The sequence below is a fragment of the Apodemus sylvaticus genome, chromosome 14 (assembly GCF_947179515.1).
Source record: "Apodemus sylvaticus chromosome 14, mApoSyl1.1, whole genome shotgun sequence".
Classification (NCBI taxonomy): Eukaryota; Metazoa; Chordata; class Mammalia; order Rodentia; family Muridae; genus Apodemus; species Apodemus sylvaticus.
The window spans coordinates 17,313,945-17,339,746 of NC_067485.1; the positions used below are offsets into that span (position 1 = coordinate 17,313,945).

The 25,802-nt window shown below is 37.2% G+C and overlaps 2 protein-coding genes across 3 annotated transcripts in view; one reads left to right on the forward strand and one right to left on the reverse strand.

Moving 5' to 3' along the window:
• Nucleotides 1–24,386, reverse strand: Aspn (asporin). Its single transcript, XM_052157266.1, has 8 exons — nucleotides 24,122–24,386; nucleotides 16,476–16,754; nucleotides 14,299–14,411; nucleotides 10,433–10,646; nucleotides 9,026–9,136; nucleotides 4,075–4,168; nucleotides 3,725–3,863; nucleotides 1–1,109 (listed from the first exon to the last, which is right to left on the reverse strand). The coding sequence occupies exons 2-8, from the start codon at nucleotides 16,729–16,731 to the stop codon at nucleotides 912–914; spliced, it is 1,125 nt and encodes a 374-aa protein (XP_052013226.1). The 5' UTR covers nucleotides 16,732–16,754; nucleotides 24,122–24,386; the 3' UTR covers nucleotides 1–911.
• Nucleotides 1–25,802, forward strand: part of Cenpp (centromere protein P) — a 190,520-nt gene that overhangs the window by 84,797 nt on the left and 79,921 nt on the right. The window lies entirely within an intron of this gene.

Below are 25,802 nucleotides of genomic sequence, written 5' to 3' on the forward strand. Positions count from 1 at the left end.
CTTATTTTCAGTTTTTACTTAATTCATAATATTAGTTTAAAAAAACACATGAAAGTACTCTTAAGTTTTGTTCAATTTTCAGTTTTTGTCACCTTAGCTGTGTTTCCAGGGATTACCCAATGGGCATATTTGAAGAGATAAGTTGATATAAAATTGATTGGTGTTCATACTCTTCCAAAGGGATATCCTGAAATATTCCTAGTTGAAGTAACAACAGTATATAACCTAACAGCTACTGTGTTCTTCAAAGCTTATATAACTGATCATAAAATGCACATTATAGATGTTATATTAGCAGTCAGTATAATTTTACAATTTTATAACCAGATAATAATTTGAAAAAGAAACTCATGTGTTATAGCTCCAAAACCAACTCTGATGAATATTAAATCTGTTGATAGTGAATACTTGAAGCTCTATTATGAATTGAGAATTTTGATACGAATCTGTCAAACTATATGTATTCCAACATTATTGGAAACATTACAGTACTATCCCAGTTTTTAAAGAGATACTAAAAATACATGTACTCTTCATAATGCTGTTCTTGCCAGTTTTGTTTTTCTAACAGCAAAGATATGACACAAGTGTTACTAAGTCAAACATTCTGTTTACAGTACAATTCTGTTTAACTGACATGATAATGAAAGGTTAAATACTGAATATCATTTTTTGCTGAAAAAAAGAAAGTTCAAGCAAAAGGTTTACGCAGAATCATTCATGTGCAGAGGGACACTGCAATAGACATTTATTCTGAGTATCAGTAATTAGGCAAAATTCTGTTGAAATTTTTTGTCATTGACCATATGGAATAGAATTTTGCTTATGTGTATAATACTACCATTACTAAAACAGTTCAAGTATTCCAAATGTATACATTTTTGAATTTTATATTGAATGGATGTCATTAATTATTTTCCAACATTCCCAAGCTGAACACTCATTCTGCCAAGAACACAACGAAATGTTGCAGGTTGTATTTCCCAGTACTTCATTGGGTTGTTGAATAAACTTATTGCACTGTATAAAGATTTCTTCATCTTTGGCACTGTTGGACAGAAGTCATTCACTCCCACTTTTGTAATTGAATTATAATGAAGGAAGATTATCTGTTGTGGATAAATAAAAAGAATGAATTTTAAATGCCAAATAAATATTTTTAAAATGTGTTTTTTAATTAATAGTTGGGGTTGTTTAATCTTGAACATTGGCTTCATGCATGATAAATTTCCCATTGAGCTACACTTCTGATCCTTATTATTTTTGAGACAAAATCTTACATTATAAATTGAGCCTTAAACTTTGGACCTTCGGGCCTCAACCTCCTGACTAGTACCTGGAATTGCAGATACAAACCACTATTCTTGGATATAGTCAGCATTTGTCTATAATTTATGGCTTTATTCTTCTGTTTCCTTATTTGTTTTGGGGAATTTGAGACAGGGTTTTTCTGTGTAGCCCTGGCTCTCCTGGAACTCGATCTGTAGACCAGGCTGACCTCAAACTCAGATCAGCTTGCCTCTGCCCCCTAAGTGCTGGAATCAAAGGAATGCACCTCCACACTTTAGCTTCATCTGTTTCCTTTATATTGATATGAAAGTATTTTCCCATAAGATAAATATATACATTTATACATGTTAAATACTTGTAACAAGTCAAGTTTAGGTGTTATGCAAAGTGTTTGGGGAGAACTCTGTCACCACCCAGAATTCATAGCCTGGTCATCTTAACTGTTTTGCTTTTCTCTTCTACTTCCCTCCCCTTACACATGTAATCACTACTATGCCGTATCTATGTGTCTGTTGCTGGCACAACAATTGTTGTTGTTCTTATTCCTATTACCTATGTAATCTGCTTTCATTTGCCAAGATTGATCTGAGTCTGCTCATGAATATAGACAGATGTTGACTAAAATATTTATTTTTGGTCTTTAGCTGTTTCTTCATTCTTTTCTATATCAGTTTTAGGATATTGTGAAAGATAGTTTATATGGTTCCTCTATATTTCTCTGGCTGATTCTATCATAGCAAGGTATTAGAGCATTAAATTCAATGAGAGTAAAACCAAGGTAGGCCTGGATTTGTTTACTTTCAGATATTTATTATTAACTTGGGATTTGTGTTCTTTTCTGTATTAAAAATGTGTCAAGAGGGCTTATGGAACTTTTGGGGAGGGGCGGATCCAGGAAAGGAGAAATCATTTGAAATGTAAATAAAGAATATAGTGAATAAAAAAATGTGTCTATTCTGAAATACTAGGTTGTAGTACAGAGGTGTAGATGTGGAAAGTGGGGTGAGGATAGGGCATGGCTTGAGGAAGAAAACTGGGCTGTGTTCATGGCTACAGAAGTGTCCAAGCCCAAGATCCACACCCAGACATAGTCCACTTTTTAGTGGCGTGAGTCTCCAGAGTGCATTGAATAAAACTGACTTAAAGATAGGTAAAATCTGGGCATGGTGATACACACCTGTCATCGTGGCGTTCAAGAGATTAAATGAGGCAGGAGAATTATGTGATTTTAAAATGTCTGTACCGCATAGTGGTTTTAAGACCAATCTGGACTATGTAATGAGATCCTATCTCAAAGAACAACAAAGAAAAAATGTAGTACAAATAGTCCTTAATACTTAGTTACTTTTGCTTTGCTACTTGAGAGAAAAGTCTTTGCACAATAATGAAAGGCCATGGCAAACTGGATTGAAGTGAAATAGGGATTTTTTATCTGAGAGCGTTAGATGGAAACCAAGGGAAACTAAAAGTTATAGAATTATGTGTAAAATACCATCTTCAGTTTTGGTGACTTCTGCCAGCAAGAAATAACAAAATGTGAGCTCTTAGAGGGTGTGAGTGTACTGAGAATCGAGCCTGTTGTTCCACATGTTCCATGGAAGCACCACACCTCTGAACTGCACCCCTCCTAGCCCTATAGGATCTTCTTATGCTCTGCAGTCGTGGGAGCATGGCTCCCATAGCCTCATATGTTTGAATAGTTGCTCCCCAGTGGTGCAGCTATTTGGGGGAAGATTAGGAGATACAAACTTGCACTGCAGGGGGTGTGTTACTGAGTGAGGGCTTGCTTTGAGATTTCAAAAGATTACCACCATTCCCAGTGTACTTGTGGATCAGAATATGAGCCTCTGGCCTGCTGCTCCGGCCAACTGTTGCCATGATTTCACCCTGCCGTCATAGGCATTATGGGCCTAACCTGTGGCCCCATAAGCCCAATTAACTCTATCTTTTATAAGTTCCCTTATTTGTAGTCTTATTACAGCAATTAAATAAAACTGAACCCATGCTCCAAATAGTGATTTTTCAGTTAATTTCATTGTCTACTGTGAACGTGTAAAACTGTATACCCAACTCTAGCCTGGATCCCAGCCCTCTTGCTTTGCCTTGTGGAATGTTTCTAGAAAAAAAGACACATGATTCTACCTAGTATCCTGGCTAGTCCTGCTTGAGAAACTTTAACAACTTGAGGTTTGCTTAATGAACAGCTTCTCACAGTGACCTCAGCAGTTTCAGTAGGTAAAAGTGTATAGAGAGGGGCTTATCCGCTTGAGTAGTATCTGTGGAAAGTGTTCTCCTCAAGCTCCCTGACCTATACACTGGAGTCATCATGTTTAAAGTTTTGTTGTTCCTTGCTGGATCATTGCTGCAGATACACTAGTATGTTCTTTACAAACTAACGTGCCCATATCTACCAAACACAAGTACAATGTTTTACCTGGAGGTATTTTAACTCCTGTAATCCTGAAGGGATTTTTTTCAGTTTATTGTGTTCCAAGTGTATCTCTCTCACACGTGGTATATTAGCAAAAGTCCCATTTTCAATATCTGTGATTCTGTTGTTTCCAAGACCCAGCCTATAGATGATATAAAATATATTATGGTTAGATTTGATAAAAGTTTGCTGAAACCCCCTTTGTAGGATGTGAGCTTGTTAGCATAGGCAGCTAGAACAGTGCTCCTTTCCTGCTGTGCCCTTCACCCTGTTGAGTAGCTCCTGTACATTCTCTTGTTAATGCTACTTCACTAATGCTGCCATGCTTAGGTGAAGACTGAGAGAACTTTTACCTTTGCAGTTCCTTGTATCGTTTAAAATCTTCAAGTTCCACAGTTGAAATTTTATTAAAATCTAAATGAAGCTCCAGTAAAGTTGGTGGTAGGCCTAAAAAGAAAAGTCCGTTAGAGAAGGTAAAGCCAGGCTTTAGTGACTGTCTCCCAAGTTTCTGTGGAATTAGGCAGGTATTTCAAACGCTTTCTTTAAAAAAAAAATAAAATAAAATAAATAAACCCCAAAAAAAACAAAAAAAAACAACCTAAAAACCATTCTTTCATTATGGAAGTTTTCAACCATACTCAAAAGTAGGTAGTATTCTGTGAGTCACCACACTGTTGGCCTGCTTCAACGCTAGCCTCATGTCTCCACTTCATCTCCCTCCCTCACTTACTTGCTTATGCAGTCACTTTCTGGCAGGAGTTTAGCTGAAATCTACTGCGTGATGAAACTTTACCTTGACTACTTCATCACGAGGTGTCTGATTAGGTCATATTTTTGTTTAGTTTTTACATAGCCATCTTAAAGTATTCTGCAAAATTGACAGCAATCCTTTATCATCTAATATTCTTTTCCTCAGTTCTCCTAAGTTGTCTTCCATTGTTTTAAAGTGTCTTCCTTGAATGTGGTGGCACACACCTATGTCCTTGGCCCTTGAGAGCTGAGGTGGGAAGATCGCAAATTCAGAGGCAGCCCGGATATCATGTGAGACCCTGTCTCAGAAGCACACAACCCAAGGACTGAGATTGAAGCTAAGTGGAAGGCCCAAGTTTGAGTCCCCAATTTTGAGTATTAGCAATTAATTAACAATTAATATATAGCTGTATAGTAGTAGCACATGCATTAGATTCTAGCACTCAGGAGGCAGAGACGGGTGGTTCTCAGAGGGTAGCCAGGGCTATACAAAGAAATCCTGTCTCAAAAAGACAAACAAAAAGTAAATTTTAAAAAGTAAAAGAAAAAAAAGTAAATTTAAAAAATAAGACTGGAGAGATTACTCAGTTGTTAAGAGCACTGCTGCTTTTCTAGAGGACCCAGGTTCAATTCCCAGCACCTACATGGCAGCTTACAATTGTCTGCAACTTCAGATACAGGCATTCTGACCCCTTCACACAGACACAGATGCTGGTAAAATTCTTAATGCATATAAAATAAAAAAAATAAAAACAATAATACTACCCTACACACAAACACCAAAAATTTAAATAAAATATTCCTTGCATTTCCTTCCCTTTCTATTGATTTGTTTGCGTGACTGATTTGGTTGAAATCCTTTAGACCTGGCTGGCAGCTTTGAAGTGAAACTGTTTATCTGGGCCCTGCCTCCTTCTTTTTGTGACTTGCCCTCAGATCCAGATGGGGTAGGTCATCCTCCATTTGATGCGTTAGGCATTGGTGGTTTGTTGCCTTGATCTGGTCTTTACTAAGAATTGGAAATGTGATTGAGATGGTGTCCGCCTAGAATCCCCAGGTTGGCCACAAATTCCTGGTGGCAAACCAGGCTCCTATCTTAGTTTCCAGAAGAGACAGCGGTACATGTGTACTGTTAGACTTGGCATTGGTGGCTTGATCATATTTTCTTTCTTTATGGATTTATCAGCTGCAATTTTCTCAGTAATTTTCTGTGATTATTTACTTTGTGACATTATTTTTATAGAAAAAGCAACAGACAAGCTTGATTCTTTCAGACAAATTCATACAGTGCCCAGGATTACCTATTAAGCCATTTGTTTCTTAACAATATCAATATACAACATTTTACCCTGTTGAGATGCCTAGCCCATTGTAGTTAGTAACAATTATATGAGACGTTCAGCTGTAGAGCCCTGGCACGTGAGGGTCAACCCATGAGCATTTGTTCTTAACACGTTATATAACCAGATCCTAACCCTCTGCATTTGTAGCTGGCATGAAAGAAGCTGACCAGGGGACTCACTGTGGTTGTCATTTTTCAGTGTATTGTTCAACCTGTGATTCTAGTTATCTTGCTGGAAAAGCTTCCTGTTCTCAACTTTTTTGTTTGTTTGTTTGTTTAAAATTTTTTTTATTCGATATATTTTTATTTACATTTCAAATGATTTCCCCTTTTCTAGCCCCCCCCACTCCCTGAAAGTCCCGTAAGCCCCCTTCTCTCCCCCTGTCCTCCCACCCACCCCTTCCCACTTCCCCGTTCTGGTTTTGCTGAATACTGCTTCACTGAGTCTTTCCAGAACAAGGGGCCACTCTTCCTTTCTTCTTGTACCTCATTTGATGTGTGGATTATGTTTTGGGTATTCCAGTTTTCTAGTGAGTGAGTGAGTGCATACCATAATTCACCTTTTGAGTCTGGGTTACCTCACTTAGTATGATGTTCTCTAGCTCCATCCATTTGCCTAAGAATTTCATGAATTCATTGTTTCTAATGGCTGAATAGTACTCCATTGTGTAGATATACCACATTTTTTGCATCCACTCTTCTGTTGAGGGATACCTGGGTTCTTTCCAGCATCTAGCAATTATAAATAGGGCTGCTATGAACATAGTAGAGCATGTATCCTTATTACATGGTGGGGAATCCTCTGGGTATATGCCCAGGAGTGGTATAGCAGGATCTTCTGGAAGAGAGGTGCCCAGTTTTCGGAGGAACCGCCAGACTGATTTCCAGAGTGGTTGTACCAATTTGCAACCCCACCAGCAGAAACATTTTCTTGCCATATTAATGGTAGAAACTGGTGAATGAAGTTGAAATGTATTATTTTTATCAGAAGACTTTACAGCTAAATTTATTTCGATACCTGGATTTAAAAATGATTTTTCTAAATTAACAGGATTCTAATTTCTTAAATTCTGTTTGAATTTAATTATATTTCTGCAATGACTATATACTTTCAGTTTTATGACAAAGTGCCTGTCATCAAAGACTTAATATTCTCTTGGAACAGACAGTTCATTACCTGGAATTATTAGATAGTGTCCTGGGTCAGCCTGTTCTGGGGCAGACTGTAGAAGTTGTAGGAGAGCAAACTCAGTGGGGAGCTTAGTGAACTTAACAGGGCCATTGTCCTTAGGACATGAGGAAGGCGAGCCACCAGAGCACAGAATGGGCCATAGCCTCTTAGATAGGCAGTGAACAGACATGTATATGCAGAGATGAGAATCTAGCAAAAGCCCATCTGCTGCTAACAAATAGTCACATGCTATTGGATAGGAATATCTATTCCCACCACAAACCACTCTCCACCCACATGGGACTGTGCAGGAGAATTTCCCACACAAACAGGAAAGCAGACCTTTTCCACTTTCTTCATGGTAAGACCTCCTGGGATGTCTGACATTACACCCAGCTAAAAGCTCTATTACTAATAGAATTTGGCGGCAGACTATCACATCTTAGTGGAATAGCTTTTTAAAAGAGGTTTCAAATGTTAGAGAGATAGTGACAGAATAGCTGAAACATTTGATTCTGGTTTCTTTGTAAAGACATAATTTCCTAAGCTCTGAATGAATCCTGAAAATTAAATTAAAGCATGCGTTGCTTTCTAAAGGAAATTGTAATTAGAGTATATTTAGGAAAGGAAGAATGGCCACACATACTGATCTCACCCATCCTGCCAGGCTTGGCTGCTTCTTCCTACCCATCAAATCCCCCTTTGTCCTACCCCTCCCCACCCCACTCCTTTCCTTGCCCTGGCTTCTCTGTGCTCTAGGCCAGCTTACGTGCAAGGAACCGGGTACATTTGACCTACTGGGTAGAATTTTTTTGTCACTGATATAAAAATTACAAATTTGGGGTTTCTAGTAGTTAAACAATCACTTCAACTCTGAAGGTGATTTATATGTGTAGGTTTGAATTAAACTAGTTCTTTCCTGTGGGGAAAATGATCTCCCCATTTTTACTTTATATATCTTTCAAAGAAGTAAAAAGATAATTTAATTTCTATCTATATTTGCCTGCATGTATTTCATGCAAGCCTGATCTGGGGAAGTCAGAATGGGGTTGTGAGCAGCCTTGTGGGCAACTAGGAATTAAACTTGGGTCCTTTAAAAGGGCAGCCAGTGCTCTGAGCTCTGCTGAGCCATCTCTCCAGCCCCATATAAACTCATTTGTAGTTAAAGCATCTTATTTATTGTCTTTTTCTCTTTGTTTTGTTCATTTTGGATCAGAGTAGTAGGAAGGGACAAGCTGCGCTTTTTACTGGTAAATACTGTAATTGAAAAATGGTTATTGATGTGGGTTATTTCTGATCCAGATAGTCACTAACACAGAAAACATTAAGTAGCAAGTTCACAAGTAAGAGATCAGCACAGTGAAGGAACATTTTTTTTTTTTTTTTTTGGAGCGCCTGCTTGAGTCCTGGGAATCAGAACTGAAGGTTCAGGGCACCTTTTAATAAGGTTGTTGATACGTACTATGTGCCACACACTGTCTTCAAGCCTTTCACTGTATTAGCACATTAATCTTCACCATACTCCTGGAAAGATGGCTCAGAGCTCTTTGTGACTGACATATACTCTTCTTGCCAAAGCCAGTGCTGCCCCCATCTGGCCTTAGTCTGTCGCTCAGCTGTAGTAGCACAGCTAATGATAAGGGGTCCCTCCCATCAACCTGCTCTGCTCTGCTCTGCTCTACAGAATTCTTCACCTCTGTAGAGGATTGGAAGAATAAAGGTCAGAAAAAAGATGGAAAATAGAAAATTCATTGGTTTTTAGTGTTTATTCTTACTGGGAAAAAAGATTATGGTTTAATGTCAAAAAGATCACATATCACTATCTGTGTGTGGGAAAGTATTAAATTTCATACTGGTCAGAAACGCGGCACTGGAACTTCAGATTGTAGCATAGTTCTGACAGTGTATACTGTAACATTTTAAATATTAAAAGTTAATGTCAGATAATACTTACTGAAAAATTATGCTTTTGTTTGTTTTTCAAGACAGGGAAAAATAGTGTTTTTAAAAACACCATATTTTGAGTAAAATAAATACAAACCTTTTGGGATTGAGGTTAGTTTTGCTTCAGCAATCCTGATGTGGAATACTGTCACCCCTTCAAATGCCCCTGGTTCTATCCCATTGTTATCAAGAGGATTTGCACTCATTTCTGTGAAAGAAATGACATGATTTAGCACAAGTCAGAAATCATGGAAACTCACCACAGAAGGACATGGAAACTCACAGAAGGACACATCTGAAGAAAATGGAGAAGTGTGCTCTTCATTATTCATACTCATTTCCACTCAGCATACCTACTTGTGTAAACTCTTCTTTCTCTCGACCTCAGAAAAGCACTGCTTTAAATTTTGTAAACTGGAATATATAACAAGTTTTTCTTTTTGTTTCTTTCTTTTGAACCACTAAATTGATGGCATTACTTTCCAGTGTGCCATAAGCATGATGGTTTGGCCCATTTATAGTAATAATGCAGAAGGGAAAAAACACTTTTTACATAATTCAGGGTATTTGTGCTTTCCATTTTGTTACCTCTTAAATAGTTGTGTGCATGTGCACACATTCATGGGGGTCAGAGGTTACTCTTGGATGTCTTTGCTAAGATGCTATCCAATTTTTTAATGGTGTTTTAAGTTGACATAAAATAATTACACATGACTACCTTAGATTGGTTTGTTTGTTAAGATAGGGTTGTTTGTTTGTTTGTTTGTTTTTGCCAAGTAGGCTAGGCTAGCTGGCCATTGACCATAGATAGCTGCCCATCTCTGCTTCTCCAATACTGGGGTTACAAGTATACGCTACCATGCCCAACATTTTAATGTGGATTCTGAACATCAAATTCAGGCTCTTATATTTACACAGTTTACTGACTAGACTATCTTTCTAGCCCTACCTCTTAATTTTAAAATAGCTTATGTTGATTATAAATTATGAAATTAATATAAATTTAACTTAAAAGACATGTCAGTAAGAAGTTGTTTCATAAGTGCCAGGCACTTGGTTGAGTTAAGTGAGTACATGGACATGAACTGTGCTTAGTGTTTGTTGTAGGAAGATGGCATAGTTGTGTGACAGGCATCACAAATAATGTAGTGAGATTCAAATTGTACAATAATATAGTCTTTGTGTTAATTTCAAACCAGATAGCCAAAATTTGGTTTGTAATTTATACAATACATTAAAATATAACCTTTAAATTTAATAGCATAGATTTTATTAATTAGGATTCAGTTCCTAAAAATAGAGCAAAGTGTGTCAGGAGATTGTAGAAAAAGAGAGAGAACATCACAAAACTTTCTTTTATGTCCTATAAATTTTCATGCTTAAATTTGTTTATTAATAGATTAATACATTCAAATATTAATTTTAAAATTAGCTAGAATAGTGATAGCCTAAATTTGGCCATTAATTACAATTTCAAGATGTCCTATTCATTAGGAAGACTTACCCAAAACATGTAAAGCATTCATTCCCTTGAATGTGTCCTTTTGTATTTTCTTAACTTTATTATCATGAATTCTGAGTTCTGCTAATGATTTGGGAAGATTAAGTGGAATTTCACTTAGTTGATTATGGGACAAATAAAGTCTTCGCAACTTCTTTGTTGTTAGAAAGGTTTTTGGGTGAATCTTTGTTAGCTTGTTGTTGTTCAGAATCAGAGCCTAGATAAAGCATGGAAAAATACACTTTAAGGCATTGGTTCTCAAACTGTGAGTCATAGCTCCTTTACATGGGTCACCTAAAACCATCAAAAACCACAGAGATTTACATTATGATTCATAACAGTAGCAAAATCATAGTTACAATGTAGCAACAATAAGGTTGCTGATTACCACAGCAGGAAGAACTGATTTTATTAAAAGGTCTCAACACTAGGAAGACTGAGAACTACTGATTTAAGGGAATGGATTGATTACTGGTATTTTACAAGAATTAATCAGGAAATCAATATAATTTCTATCATTTGTATATTAGGTAACAATACCAATTACAACTGCAGCTTAAAAATATTTATTATTGAGTTAGAAAAGTACAATATTTTAATGGCTGGTACTACTTAGATACAGTCTTATCTCTTTAAACTTTGAATTGGTTGTTAATACATTCACAGTAACCACTTACATTGCAAAATAATTTACTTCTTTCTTATCCCTCTCCTGTATTGAGCAGAAAGAATTTCTGTTTATCAAGGGTGATAGCAGGTTTCTTAGCATCTTCAGGACATTTTTGTTTGCCTAATAATCTGATTCTGTCAAGTTGCAGCTTGAGATTTGTTTCTTTTATAAATTTTATCTACTGTTGTTTCTAAAAAGACTCAATATATCTTGCCGAAACTGCTCAGTTATTTTTCCTTAGCACACACCCTCTGCCTGCACACAAATTCCTTCAAGAGCATATTCACTCATTGTACTCTCTGGCCTTTATTTGTCTTTTTAATCACCCTCCTTCCTGACAACCCATGGCTGTAAAAGTTTTCACCTAAGAAAGATTACTCCTATGAGAAGAGGGGAAACTATTGCTGCTGTCTGACAAAATAAGCTCCTTTCCGAATATATGATAACAACTAAGAGTGTGTTTCTCTTTAGTTATCAGGAAAATGAGGTAAGGGATTGACTTTAGTAGCTTGGTGGATTGCAAAGGTAGCTTATGACTTCCACTGGACCCCATGAGCTTAACTCAAGCTCAGAACATAATGAAGAAAGTGGCTTGCCTGCCTGTTGTTGTGCTGTAAGTGAAAGTCACCTGCCTTGCCTAATGAGTGTAAGCTCAGTAAGATCTTGCTGTGGTGCTCAGGACTTAAGCCTTGTCATTTGTTTTCTAGCTAAGACATGCAGTTGTTGGGTTTTCTGACTCAGACATGTAGTCGTTAGATTTTCTGGTTCAGACATGCAGTTGTTAGATTTTTGAAATTACATGAAAGGAGTGGTGAGTAATAGAACTAGGGTAAGGGTTTCTCTTCAACTCTTGTTCAGCTCTGTCACATGCCAAATGATGTAATGCTTGGCATGGTGGCAGAGCAGACCCAGGTCATCACTGTCTCAGTGGTCACAGGAAGTGGCTGTCCTGTAGCCTGGATTCATCACTAACAGTGTGGAAGAAAATGCAGTGTGTAGTCACTGTTTGTGACACAGCAGAGAGAAGTAAGTGGGGAGGCCTGTGGGTGTTCAAGGATCCCAGTCACTCTGTGTGTTGTCTTTCCTATGAGAGTACCAGCACCAAGGAGGGGGCGTGGAAGAGAACAGAGTCCCAAAACATATTAATTCTAAGATAGGTAATATGAGGTACTATTATAATTAAACTTTTCAAATGATACAGTATACCACTACTTCACCTATAAAACACTTGATTGTGAAACTGCTTTAGCCTGTAGCCATGACACATACTTCTTGTTACACCTACTTGGGACAACTAGAAAGGATAGTCACTTAAGCTCAGGAGTTTGCAGCCAGCCTGGGTAACTTAGTGAAACCTGTCTTGTAAAATCTAAAAAGGAAGATGGTTTACATTAACACATTTGGTCAGTCTGCTTGAACTAGCCGGGCAGTGATACTGACCAACAGTTGATGAAATCCCTGTCTTTGATTACATGTGTTCACTCATTTAACCTTATAACCCATTCTACAAAATCCATGCCATTGTTACACCCTTCTTACTGTGGAAGAAGGTGAGGCCACTTCTTGCAATGTTATATAGCTGATAGTGTGAAGAGCTGTGTCCAGGTTCACCCAATACCAGAAATTTGCGTTTAACACAATGCAGTATATAAAATTGACTTTAAAATACTGCAGAGGCATAAGAATTTCTCAGAATCTTTTAATACATCATTACCCAATAAAAAATGAGAGTAATATCAACTGAATTCCTGAACTACTCCTAAAATAGAAGAAAATTATTCTATACTGATTTGAAACTTTTATAGCTTTGGTATCAAATAATAGTTGTTCCTTTGATTGCTTAATGTAATTTCAAAGTAGAAGCATTCATTTGTATTTCCACATTTTCTTTTAAAATTGCATATATATGTGAATGTCTTTTCAGATATCTGATGGTACAATAATGATCTCCCTTGTCTCCAAGTTTCTGTTCAAGAACCAGGTAGCTCTTTGGTAGAATCCATTATGTTATTCTTGACTATCTTAACATGTTCTCTATATATATCCCATATATGGAAACTACATTATATTTGGTGATACTATACTTTGTTTCTTAACTTAAAGGCAAAAGAGCAGTCAGAGAACAACTACCAAACAGTACAGCACTTAAACACAAGCTCTTTGAGAGGGCTAACCCAGTCTCTAGGCTCTGGGTACAGTACCTTGCCAGTCGTCCCTTCATGTTCCTCTAACATAATGGGTAGATGTGTCTTTGGCCAGGATGATGGGAGCAAAGTGACCTCACGTCTCCCAGATACAGAATCTGTACTTGGCTCCTGATACATATAAATAGGCCTATATACAAGACCTAGTAAGGTTATGAATTCTCTTCTCCTCTTAGAATTATACTTTTCCTAAGGATAGCCAGCTGCATGTTTATTGTCTCCAGCACAGCCTAGAAGTATAGAGAAATGGCCTAGAAGAGGTAGTTCTGGCTCACCGTACCATACAGTTTAGAGCCAGAGCTGTTGCTCTCACACATCCTAGCCTCAGCTCAGAAAGACAAGAGCAGTGCTGACAGGAGCAGTGACGCCTCCACAGTTGTGTCAGGGAACACTCAGACCCTTCATCCTAACTGAGTTTCAGAATAAGTCAGAAAGCCAATAGACTCAAAAGGCTCAAAACATCCTAGGCAATTAAAATATTAACTATGTTTATTGATATAGTAAGGGGAAATTCTTTTTCTTTTATAAAGATCAGGGAAAGATGACTTACATGAATATATTAGTCACCTAAATATATTCTGCATGCTTTAGAGAACTGTGGTGAGATCTTAAGTCAGTGGCTTCAGGTAAAGATTTTTTACATAGTATGTTGATTATTGGTGTAGATACTTATTTTTGTTTGTTTGGAAACAAGGTTTCATTATGTAACTCTACTCCACCTACTGCTGCCTCCTAAGTGCTGGGATCAAAAGCCACCAAGCGCTCACAGTCATTTTGTTCTTACTCATTTTAGTGGATAGTGAGTGCGATCATCTGATTATGAACTCATTTCAGCTCTCATCCCAGTAACCTTTTATCTGACTATTATTCTGTAAACATTACTTGAATTAAATATATAGTGTTTACTTGGCTGAATACAAAATTTTGCTATAGGACTGTAATAGGAAAGTAAGATGTCTTTACAAGTATTTGAAAATATGAGTGCATATTCTTACATAAAGTGAAGTGAGTCCTTTAAAATCATTTTCTTTGATTTCCTTAATCTTATTATTTTGAAGGTCAACCATTCGAGTATCAAATGGAATGTTGCTTGGGACTGATGTCAAACCTGAGAAACAAACAAACAAACAAACATGTTACAGATGCTGCATGTCATGCTAACGATGAGATTAGTAATCTTGTAGAGATGTACATTTTAAAATTCATGGTGAGAAGTTACATCAGACTTAGTTGTAAAACAAAAAATAAGACAACATTTTCTTTTGAAAAGTCTCAAGATCTTTTTAAGTAATTTTTTATTTTTACAAGGTATCTATCTGTCTTGAACCTGGCTGGTTCCAAGGTGAAATAAATGGTGGTAGTTTATCTTTAGCTTTGTGTCAAGATCACAAGCAATAGCTTATACAATGCTCTCTGGGCTGAAAAATAATAGCTTTTTCCACAGGTTTGCTTGTTAGTAAGAAACTGGACCATAAGAGTCTTAACTACTTTTGGGGGATTGGAGAACCAAAAGGAAATTGGTTGGGATTGTATACATCTTTAGCACTCCAGAGGCTGAGGTAGAACTCTGTGAGTTGTTGGCCAGCCTAGCCTACCTAGTAGGACCCTGTCTATAAGTAAATAAATAAGTAAATACATAGACTAAAGAAGAGAAAGTTATGATTAGAAAAATAGATATACTAGATTATTTTCATGCATATTCACAAAAACTTGCTACCCTTTTACTGTTAATAGTCAATTCCTCTAACTGGCTTTAATTCTTATATACAGACCCTTCAAATATCTTGATTAGTATATAGATGTGAGATATAAATTATTTCATTCATCACCTTCAGTGTTAAGAACAAAGTGATTTAACTCACATCACTTTTCTATTCTTGTGCCTTTAGTCTCTGTTCTTTGCAGTAGCAACAGCTGCCTTTGTTACCTCAGAATGAGGTAGAGGTGCATAGTTCTTTTACATATTTTTGAAGATTACTATTACCTAATTTCCTTCTTCCATTTCCTCCCTTCAAATTCAACTTCCCATGATCTCCTCTTTGCTCTCTTTTGGTGTCAAATTGATATGTGCATTTAACTTGAAACTAACTAGTTTTGATTGTTAACATGACTAAGATTATGAAGTACCTCTGGGTATATCTAGGGGCAGTTTTAGACAGGATTAACTAAAGGTGAAGAAGCAGCCTGAATGTAGTGACACCCTTCCTGAGGAAACTGAATAAAAGAGGTGGGGGGGAGCAGAAAGAGAATGAATGCTGGCATTCATTCTGTCTGTCTCTGTCTGCCTGTCTCCCTGCTTAACCCTCGCTCCCCCACCTCTTCCTCTATTTCTTAACCCTTGCTCCCCCACGCCTTCCTCTCTATTTCCTCTGTCTTGCCTTTCCTCTCTTGGTTGCCAGTATGTAAGCTACAATGAACAGCCACCCAAAATTAATGGCCCCTCCCATAAGTTATTTTGTTGCAAAAACAGAAACAACATAGTGAAGTTACTCAACAAGAATGATAAATTTTAAATAGGCTTTCTTTCGTTCAACCACTTCTTTTCTAGGAAGTTCTAAACCCAAATTATTCATAACAAATAGAACGTTGCATTTAAAATGTCTAAAGATTGCAGGAAGTCTTCATGACTGTGTCTTTGCTCTGCACAGGCACTGTATTCTGTTACTGTAGAATTCTACTATCAAATGTAGAATCAAATGCAAACCTTTTGACATTTTGAGTTGAATTGTGGTAAAGGAAATTAAAATTTTAGTGCTTAGATTTGAGAAGAGAAAAATCCTCTATATCAGTAATTTTTTTTCCTTTTTCTGAATTTTAAATAAGTATTTGTCTGCTATAGTCTACACTTAAACATTTCTCTGCCTGTTTTGCAGTTCTAGTATCAAAACCAAGGTAGTGAGCAGCAATCTACCACCACTTCATTTTCTTCTTTTCTATATGGGTCTCTCTATTTTTACCTAAGTCATCCCATAACTTAGTCCTCTGTCTTGGCTTCCTAAGTAGTGTGAACTAAAAGCCTGCTCGGCCACATTTCACCTTCCACCTACGAATATAAATAAACCATTTTACAGTGCCTGAAGAGAGTTTTGAAAGTACAGTGACTACTTTTTTATGCCCTTAACCTTTTTGGAATAGCAGTATTCTTCAAAACAAAGCTGACTCCAGTTCTTACCTAGATCAGAACAGTGGACAACTCGAGAGTAACATTGACACCCAAATGGACATGTTGGAAACAAATCAAAAGGGAAAAAGGGGTTCACTGGCTCTTTGGTTGGAAAAAGAGAATTGTCATCATCATCATCGTTGTCGTCATCATCTGTGTCTTCCATATCCTTCAACATCATATTCTTCAGTGCTGTGTGTGATGGGCTAAAGAAGGGCTTAGCAGAGCACACAGCCAAAAGCAGTAGCATCATATATTCCTTCATGCTGGCCTGTGTACAAGTCCAACCTGACATTCAGTAGACATTGAGTATTAAAATTTCAAGATACAGCTTTTGTTATGTGCATTTCTAGCATTGACAAAATTATGACAAAATAACATTTTTATCCATTGCTACACAGTGTAAGATTAAATACATAAAACATTTTGGAAAGCAATTCAGCATATGCTTTGGGAGGAAGCTTTAATAATTCTATTAATTTAGACAGCTGGGTGTGTCTATGATGGTACATGTTCATAATAGCAATACTTGAGAAATTGGAACAGAATTTTACTGGAAAGTACAGGTTTGACCTCCTGATACCTTGAGATAAATTTCAGTGAAGGAAGTTAAAATGAAGTACTTAGTTTTGAGAAGAGAAATACTCTGAATAAGATCCATTTTTCTTCTTTTCATTTTGAGTTTTTAGAATAGCTGCATCTTAAGAAATAATTCTAAAATGTATAATAAAAATTAAAGGCAGTTCTGTTAGTTAAAAGAAAAAAGTAGAATATATTTGTGGAGTGAAATGTATTTTAACCAACAAAATATTTTCAAATATACTTTAAAATATAGATTGTTTTCTGTGAAATAAAGATGCAAATATTTTAAAATTTATACTTAGTCTATTTTTAAATAAAAAATACTTCATTCAAATAAATCTGATCAATCATAAACTACAATGGTGGAACTATGAATTAAATCTTTAATTTTTTTTTTGAAATACAGTTTCACATGTCCCAAGCTGGCCTGGAACTCCTTACATAGCCAAGGATGATCTTGAATGCCTGCTTCTCCTGCCTCCACCTCCCACATTTGGGATTCAAGGGGTGTAGCACTCTACCTGGTTTATGTGGTTTGGCGATCAAACTTAGAACTTGCTGAGTGTGTATCCTACTCACTGAGTATCCTCAGCCTTGATGAGTTTTGTCTTCTGTTTCTTATTTAATTTTATAAGCAATCCATATTTCTTTTATAATTAGAAAATAAATTTTAAAATTGTCATAACTAACTCTATTTTGATACCTTCCATTGCTTTTTTTTTTTTTTTTTTTTAATATTGAGACAGCCCTGGCTGTCCTGGAACTCACTCTGTAGACTAGGCTGGCCCCAAACTCAGAAATCCGCCTGCCTCTGCCTCCCAAGTGCTGGGATTACAGGCGTGCACCACCACCGCCCAGCCTAATACCTTCCATTGCTAAGATCTATGTCACTATCCAAGAATATCCTCAGTGGCCCTTAGACATGTGGACATTTTTCCTTGACTTCTTTATTATCCTACTCAACCCCTTTCTCATTATTGATAACTCTTCCACAATGTCATTGGGATCTTTTATTATTATCTAATACCCCATCTTGTGCATCTGATGGCCAGACTATTGTTTTTTGTTGTTCATTATTTCACTGAATTTCATATGGTTGAGTAGTTGTCTCTGGTAGATGCTATATTGTTTTTAGGTGTGTGTGTGTGTGTGTGTGTGTGTGTGTGTGTGTGTGTGTTAAAGCTTATACAAACTGTAATGCACCAAGGAGACCCTTCAGAGCCTGAGTTCACCATCTGATGTCTGACATTTCCATGGATATATTTACATTTCATAGTTTGGGAGTTATTCTTACTGTTATTTTGTGATTTGAAACAGGGTCTCCCTGAAAGCCTCATTCTCCTTGTAGGTTGATCTTCCTGCATCAGTCCCAAATATTGAGATTATAGGCATCTACTACAACCTATGAAATATATACATTCTTAGACATTTTCAAAAAATATAGTAAAGTCATCAAAAATAGATACATACCAATGATATCCCTTAGTAAAACCAGTGTCAACATGAATATATGCACTGTCAAGAGCAGAGGGCTCTACAGAAGGTCTCTGAGCTTCAGTCACCTTAGTCTGCTGGGTCTACATCGTGTGTCAACAGTGACTCAGTAAGAGAGTCATTCATTCTAGTCAGTCATGTGGGGCCCAGTTCCAGAATACCTAATCCTTCTTGAGTCAACTGTTTACTGTGTCCCAGAACCCAGAAGTTAACTTTACTATTTACATGGGTTTGCCTTTTCCTGGATTTTAAAATCAGGAATAAAGCTGGGCTGATGATGCAGACAGGAAAGTCTTTGTTGTGCAGGCATGAGGACCCGCACGCAAACACACATAAGTCTGTGAAGTGATTTCTGACAAGGTTTATGGGATTCACACTGGGGGCACTGTAGGGCCCAGTGGCTTCTATGGGACAAGATTACCTGTTACTGTAACTGTCAGCCTGTTTGCTACTGTGGAATCTCCTTTCTGGAATATCTAGAAACCCTTACATAGGGTTGTAGTGACTGTCATTTTCAGAGTCATTTTATTCTTATCTCTGCTTCTTATCTATTGTGACCTTTTATGATATTTGATTTGGTTTTCTGAGAGGTGTTTTAACTGAGTAGCTTTGGCTGGCTAAAACTTGAATTATCGACCAGGCTATTCTTGAACTCATTCCTCCTGCCTCTGAAACTGGAATGTTGTGTTTACGGGTAAGAGTCACCACAGCTGATTCCATTATATCTTTTTACCTCACATCTTTTTGTGTTTTCCTGGCTTCTTTCTTACTGTTAATATCAACTTAGCCTCAGTCTCCAAAATGTTCTTTCTCTAGAAATTCTGCTTTAGTTCCTTAGCTGACTCTTAAGTTGTCACTGATTCTTACTTTTTCAGCTTGTTTGTTGTTTTGAGACAGGGTCTCATCCCCCCCTACCCCAACCCCCAAATGCCCTTGGATTCTCTGTGTAGCTGGGGATGACCTTGAACAGCTGGGGTGCATGTCCTCACCTCCAAAGTGCTAATATTGCAGGTGTACACCACTATGTATTGTGCTGGAGACGAACCCAAGTACTAAGCAAGTACTAAGCAAGCACTCTACCAACTGAAGTTCATCACCAGCCTCTTTGGTTTACTCTTTTGCATCCTTGCATTGCTGCTCTTTATCGTTAGCAACTGGAAGCTTACAATTCGTATCAATTGCAGTCCTGTCTTTGGCCTAGCCTAGTTTGAGGTTGGCAGAGTGAGCATTTCTTTTGTTTTGTTGTTGGGGGTTTGTTTTGTTTGTGTGGTTGTGTTTATTTGTTTTGATGGGGTTTTTGTGTTCATTGTTTTTTTGAGTATTATGTAGTCCTGGCTGCCCTGGAATTTGATGTATAGACCAAACTGACTTTGAATTCAGAGATAGTCCTGCCTCTGCCTCCTAGGTGCTAGGATTAACGATGCATGCCATCTCACCCAGTGAGTGGGTGGTTTTTTGGGTTTTTGTTTGGTGGTGGTGGCCAGCTGTAAGTCCACCCACCCCTTCCATGTCAGTCTGTTCTTCATGTGCTCCTAAATCCCAAAGACAGATTTTCTCTGTTTAACAGAGGCCTGAATATCCTAGACTCACTTTTGTAGACCAGGCTTGCCTCAAACTCACAGAAATTCACCTGCCTCTGCCTCCCAAGTACTAAGATTAAAGGCATACACCACAATATCAGACAATGTTTGAAGGTCTTAGCCCAATTTTCTAGATTATAAGAAATGAAATATTGGGGATTATTGGCTGATTGTTTAAATCTTTTTAGGATAAAAACTGAATTATGGGCTTTTGCATCCAGTATAGTAACAAAAACTATTTTAACACTAAGGTATTTGAAATATAGTACTAAGAAAACTCTGGAAAATTTTAAAGTATATATAACAAGAGAAATATGTCAGAGTTCCAGAGTAAATGCCAGGAACACATCTTGATTTTCCATGTGGCCTGGCAGCAGAGTTGAGGGCTGGACTCATTTGTGTGTGTTCCACATGCTGGTGACAGAGAGATTCCTGTAGCCTTTTTGCCTGAGCAAGCTGAAGAGAAATCCCCCCCTCCCCCAGTGCTGAGTACAAGTCCAAGCTGAGGAACAGGATGAGGTGGGAGAAGGTGGATTTGGAAGTAAGCGAGTAAGAAGAAAGCACACAGGGCAGAGAAACAGGAAGCAGAACAGTGATGGCTTTGCTTCTCTTCCACATTCCTCCTCAGGCTCACTAAGCTTCAGTGCAGCCCCCTCCCCCTTTTCTGACCTCTTTTTTACAGTGGTAGTTCATGACTGCTTCTTTGCCTTTTTCAAAACTGTAGTGGACAAAGTATGAATTGAGAATTCTACCTGCTAGTTTCAGCATTACCTGTCATAGTGGAGGAAGGAGCCTTGGTAACTAGTTGTGGCAACCAGCTCCTAAACAGGAGTGGGTCTTTTTTCTGGTGAGAGGTACAGATCTGTATATTCGTAGCCTATTACCTCAATGAAACTACCTCCTAGTGGAGCTTCCTAAACAGTCTGGACCATGCTACATTAGTAATGCCAGCAAAAGTACTCTTGGGAGCACACCAGCTTTAGATCTTAGGCCACCTATAGCTTTCCCAACGAAAGTCTTTATTAAAAACAGAGACACCTCACTTAGTATGATGTTCTCCAGCTCCATCCATTTGCCTAAGAATTTCATGAATTCATTGTTTCTAATGGCTGAATAGTACTCCATTGTGTGGTATACACTCACTAATAAGTGGATATTAACCTAGAAAACTGGAATACCCAAAACATAATCCACACATCAAATGAGATACAAGAAGAACGGAGGAGTGGCCCCTTGTTCTGGAAAGACTCAGTGATGCTTCTGATTTGTATAGAACAAAATCAGAACAGGGAAGTGGGAAGGGTTGGATGGGAAAACAGGGGGAGGGAAGGGGACTGATGGGACTTTCGGGGAGTGGGGGTCCAGAAAAGGGGAAATCATTTGAAATGTAAATAAATATATCGATAAATTAAAAAAAAAGAAAAAAAACAGAGACACCCTCTTAATAGTTCTCTATGCGAGTTCTATCTGTTCACCATTTTTAAAAAGACTTATCTTTCTGTGTTCTCTGTTGCTTGTAAAGAAAACAGAGGCCAACCTTGCTAAACTGAAGGATTGTCCCTTTATGTTGCTAGGTCCCTGCTATAGATTTGAAGAGTATATGAGAAGATCCTAAACCTCTGCTGGGCAGGTTGTACAGCTGTTTACCACCAGATAATATTTGCAGTGCATAAGAGGGAGTACTCTACAACAGTGCCTTCTATTCAGAAAAATATGCAAAATAGTATTATTTTATTATTTCTTATTTAAAGTGTTTTTTTAAAGCTTGTTAAAATAGTTCAAAGTCAAGCTTATTGGTTTTGGCAGCATTCAGATTGTGCTATTTTTTTAAAAACTTTAAAAATATTTATATCTCGTTCTCAATATTTTCCTGATTTAGACAAATTTTTCCAGTATTTGTACTCATGGAAAGTTTTAGGTTTGAGTCTCAAGTTGTAGTCTTAATACTAAGAATACTCTTGGGAATACTACCCCAGTGTTCCTACTGTTAGTAATAAATCAGAACCATTTAGAGCTGAGAGACAGCTCTAGACACCATTCCCAGGAACTCTGTGGAGGAGGAAGTTTAGGCTTTGGGCTTCCAGAACTTCCTGGAGGCAGCAGAGCTGAGGCAACTTCCTCTCTCCTCTCTACCAAAACTTTCAACTATGTTCTGAGTAGATTTTCACTCACAGTCACTTCTAGACAGTGAAGCAGCTTTCCTCTGAAAAAGTCTAGGTAAGGTTTGACCAGCCCTCAGACTTCATAGTAATACTAGAAATGAAGCAGAGAAGTCAAGAGGCTTCCTATTTACCACTTAAGGTCTACAGACATGAAATGGAAATCTTGTCTAAGTGAGATGCTGTTTTCTTTCAGAACCTTATTAGGTAAATAAGTTACTGTAATTTTAAATCCCATGTTTAAAGGTCCACTTGACAACTTGACTTGGCTATTTCAGTTCATGGATATGTTATACGCTCTAGGTATAAATGTGACGTAACATGTTCTGTGTCTCTTACAGAGAGAATACAGAGTACATGCAGGTGTAATCAAGGCAGAGCCTGTCCTCCATAGCATAAATGTCCAAGGATTCACTGGGAAACTTAGTCACTGCACTATTTGTTCATAGATGCAATACTTTTTAAAACAACACCTTTAGTTAATTTTAGTTTGGAAATATACATTCTAATTAAGGACTTGACTATTTTTCTTTCAATTTTTCTCTATATCAGCTATATTTAGCAACCTAACTACTGTTTTAAAAGCAAAACATTCTTGCCTCTCCACTTTTCTGAGATTTCCTGCAGTGCTTGTAAAGTGAGTCTGTTTTGTGTCAAGCCTAAGGTCAGGTATCAGGATACTCATTTTTCATGTAGTGGTTAGTTGTAACAGAAGAGTGCATCGCTTCCATTCTTTCCACTACTACGCTACAGTGCTTCATGCCAAAACCAAACGAGAAACAGCAGCTCAGATACTTCCACATGAGCTGGGGCTTCTCTTCTGCTTTCTTTTCTTCTCTTCTTTTTCTCTGATTCCCTCTCTCTCTCTCTCTCTCTCTCTCTCTCTCTCTCTCTCAACACAATGATTCTTGGTTGGATTACAAGAAAAATAAAATAATAAAGCTTGCTACTTTTAGAGCAATTGATAAGATACACAGAAACCCCTCAGGTTCTTTGTGACTTTATGACTCAGTCCTTACAACATGTGGCCACTGTTTTCATGGCTGCCACTCCTCTGAACACATTAGCATGAAAGAATACTATGTTCTCTTTAGATTACTGCGAGAAAAGTGGTGAAAGCATTCATTAATTTTTAAAATCTAAGATATAATAATGTACTTTATTTTTTAAAAAAAAGTGTACTTTATAAGGACAAAGGAAATCTTTGTGTTAGTCTAGGTATGAGCTTTATGAAAAGGAGTTCCTATTTTTCATATGGAATATAAACCTGGCTAAACTATTGCTGATGGGTATACTTTCTTGATATGCTGATTTCTATTATAATTGCCCAGTACTATTTCATTGCACAATAAGACATTTATCAAGGAAAAATGCAGGTTTTCAGTGATATAGCTAAAAAATGACATTTGAATAATTTACTCATTTAAAGAAGCAGTATCAAAGATTTACATAGTTAAAAACTTTCATTTACTATATCTAATATGTTCAAACTTCATTAACATTAATTATTAAAGTAATAGTTTTCCTAAAAGATTATATAAGTTGTCTATTTACTTTTTAAAATCAGTCATGTTATCACAATAAAGCATTAGTGAAAGTATTTTTACTTTGTTTTTAAAAATGCATAATAGTTAAAATAAATTTATTATAAGACATAAAACTAAAGTAATTTTAGTTACAAAATTAGCAGGGTCTTTTTTATAGTGCCAAGGAACTATATACTTATGATTTTAAAATTACCATATAACTCACAAATGTTTATTAATAGTATTAGTGCTTTCTTAGTACAACAATGAAATAATTGTATACTGATACGTGTAATACAGACATGAAAACATACCTTGTCAGGAGAGAGAAGTTTTCTTCAAAGTAGAATTTATCCACCCTGTACTACTTAACTGCAATGTAAGTATCCTCAAGACTCTTTAAGAAGAAAAGATAAAGAAGTGTTACATTTAAAGAAAAGGAAAAAAAGAGAGAACAAAAACCCAGCCCGCCTACCAGCCTCTGTGTGGCTGCGCCTGGGTGATACTGGAATAAACTGCTTCCACAGATTAGTCCATGTTAGTACTGAGGAGCGAGATTAAAACTTGTTACTGCTCATATGTTTTCCATCACTGTTTGTACCGTAGCCAAAACTTCTAGCTAAACTCTAGACGTCTACTGGAAGATTTGGAAGTTAAAAAAAAAGAGTTTAATAATTCATGGCAACTGGCCATTGAAACTGTAGTCACTGTAGAAATACATGATTTGAGAATACTTTATGAAATTCTAACATGAACAAATACCTATAAATTAGTTTCAAAAATCACTGACTGTTTATAGGTTAGTCAAATATGTATCAATCTTAGTAAAGAACACCCATATTATGTAAGTGTTTACCCAAAGTCTACATATACCTAAGAAGCCATGACTTTGTTTTCTCATGACTGAAGCTATTATGTTAAGCAGATGTCTGAAACTTTTTTTCTTAAGCTTTTAACCCCACAATAGACATCTTTTGGAACTGCAGGCCAGGCCCTGCAAACTCTTCCTGGTCCTGCGTCCGTTGTGGTATAAATAATAGCTGAGCAGAGTCAGGTAACTCCTACACCTTTCCTTTTGCAAGAGTCGCAGCTCCATTCTCACTTGTGCTCAAGGCATGCCATTCACTGAGAAGAACATCATTTTCCTCCTTTCCACTCCAAGAGATTACCCAGACTGCCCCACATCCTTGAAGCACACAATTCTTTAAGAAAGGGTGTTTCATTGACCCTAAGGGGAAAAGGCTCGGTTGGTACAGGTGGTCCTCACCAATCTCCTGAAGATTTGTGCAGATTTGTAAACAGCCTGTTTGCAAAACATAATCTAGTGAGTTAGCAGAACTCTAGTTTCTCCTGTCAGAAAGTTTCTGTTAGCCAGGCAGTAGTGGCGCACACCTTTAATCCCAGCACTTAGGAGGCAGAGGCAGGCGGATTTCTGAGTTTGAGGCTAGCCTGGTCTACAGAATGAGTTCCAGGACTATACTGAGAAACCCTGTCTCAAAACAAAAAAACAAAAAATAAAAACAACAACAAAAAGTGTTGTTCCACTCTGCAGAGAAATGGCACAGGATCAAGCCACTTACTACCATAGAAAATTTGTGTCTCACAGTGTCACGAAGCTTAATTAGGGGTTCATCCTCTCCTCTCATATGTAAAAATCTCATCTTTCAGCCTCAAGTCTGATGTCATAGGCAGCTCGGCACTCCTAGATACCCCATTATTTGCATCTCAAGTGAGCTGCAACACTCTTAGCAACATCTTATTTGGAGTTAGCTGCTCATTCTCTGCTATGCACTTGTATTTTAGTTGTAAATGTATCTGTTAACTTGATGGATTGGGAACAGGGTGAAATTATGAACTGTAGTTTATTAATTCTTGTGCCCAGAGCATCCAGCCATTGCCTGAATTCTATCAACGTAGACATAAAAAGGAAGGTTATGAGTGAAACTCAGTTTTTCCTACACAGTGACTTGTTTTGTATTTTAATATTTTATTAAA

Coding starts and splice junctions, on each gene's coding strand:
- Aspn (XM_052157266.1), bottom strand. CDS start 16,731: ATGAAGGAATATATGATGCTACTGCTTTTGGCTGTGTGCTCTGCTAAG. Junction 10,647..14,298: donor AAGGACTCACTTCACTTTAT/GTAAGAATATGC, acceptor TGCTTTATCTAG/GCTCTGATTCTGAACAACAA. Junction 3,864..4,074: donor CGATACAAGGAACTGCAAAG/GTAAAAGTTCTC, acceptor TATCATCTATAG/GCTGGGTCTTGGAAACAACA.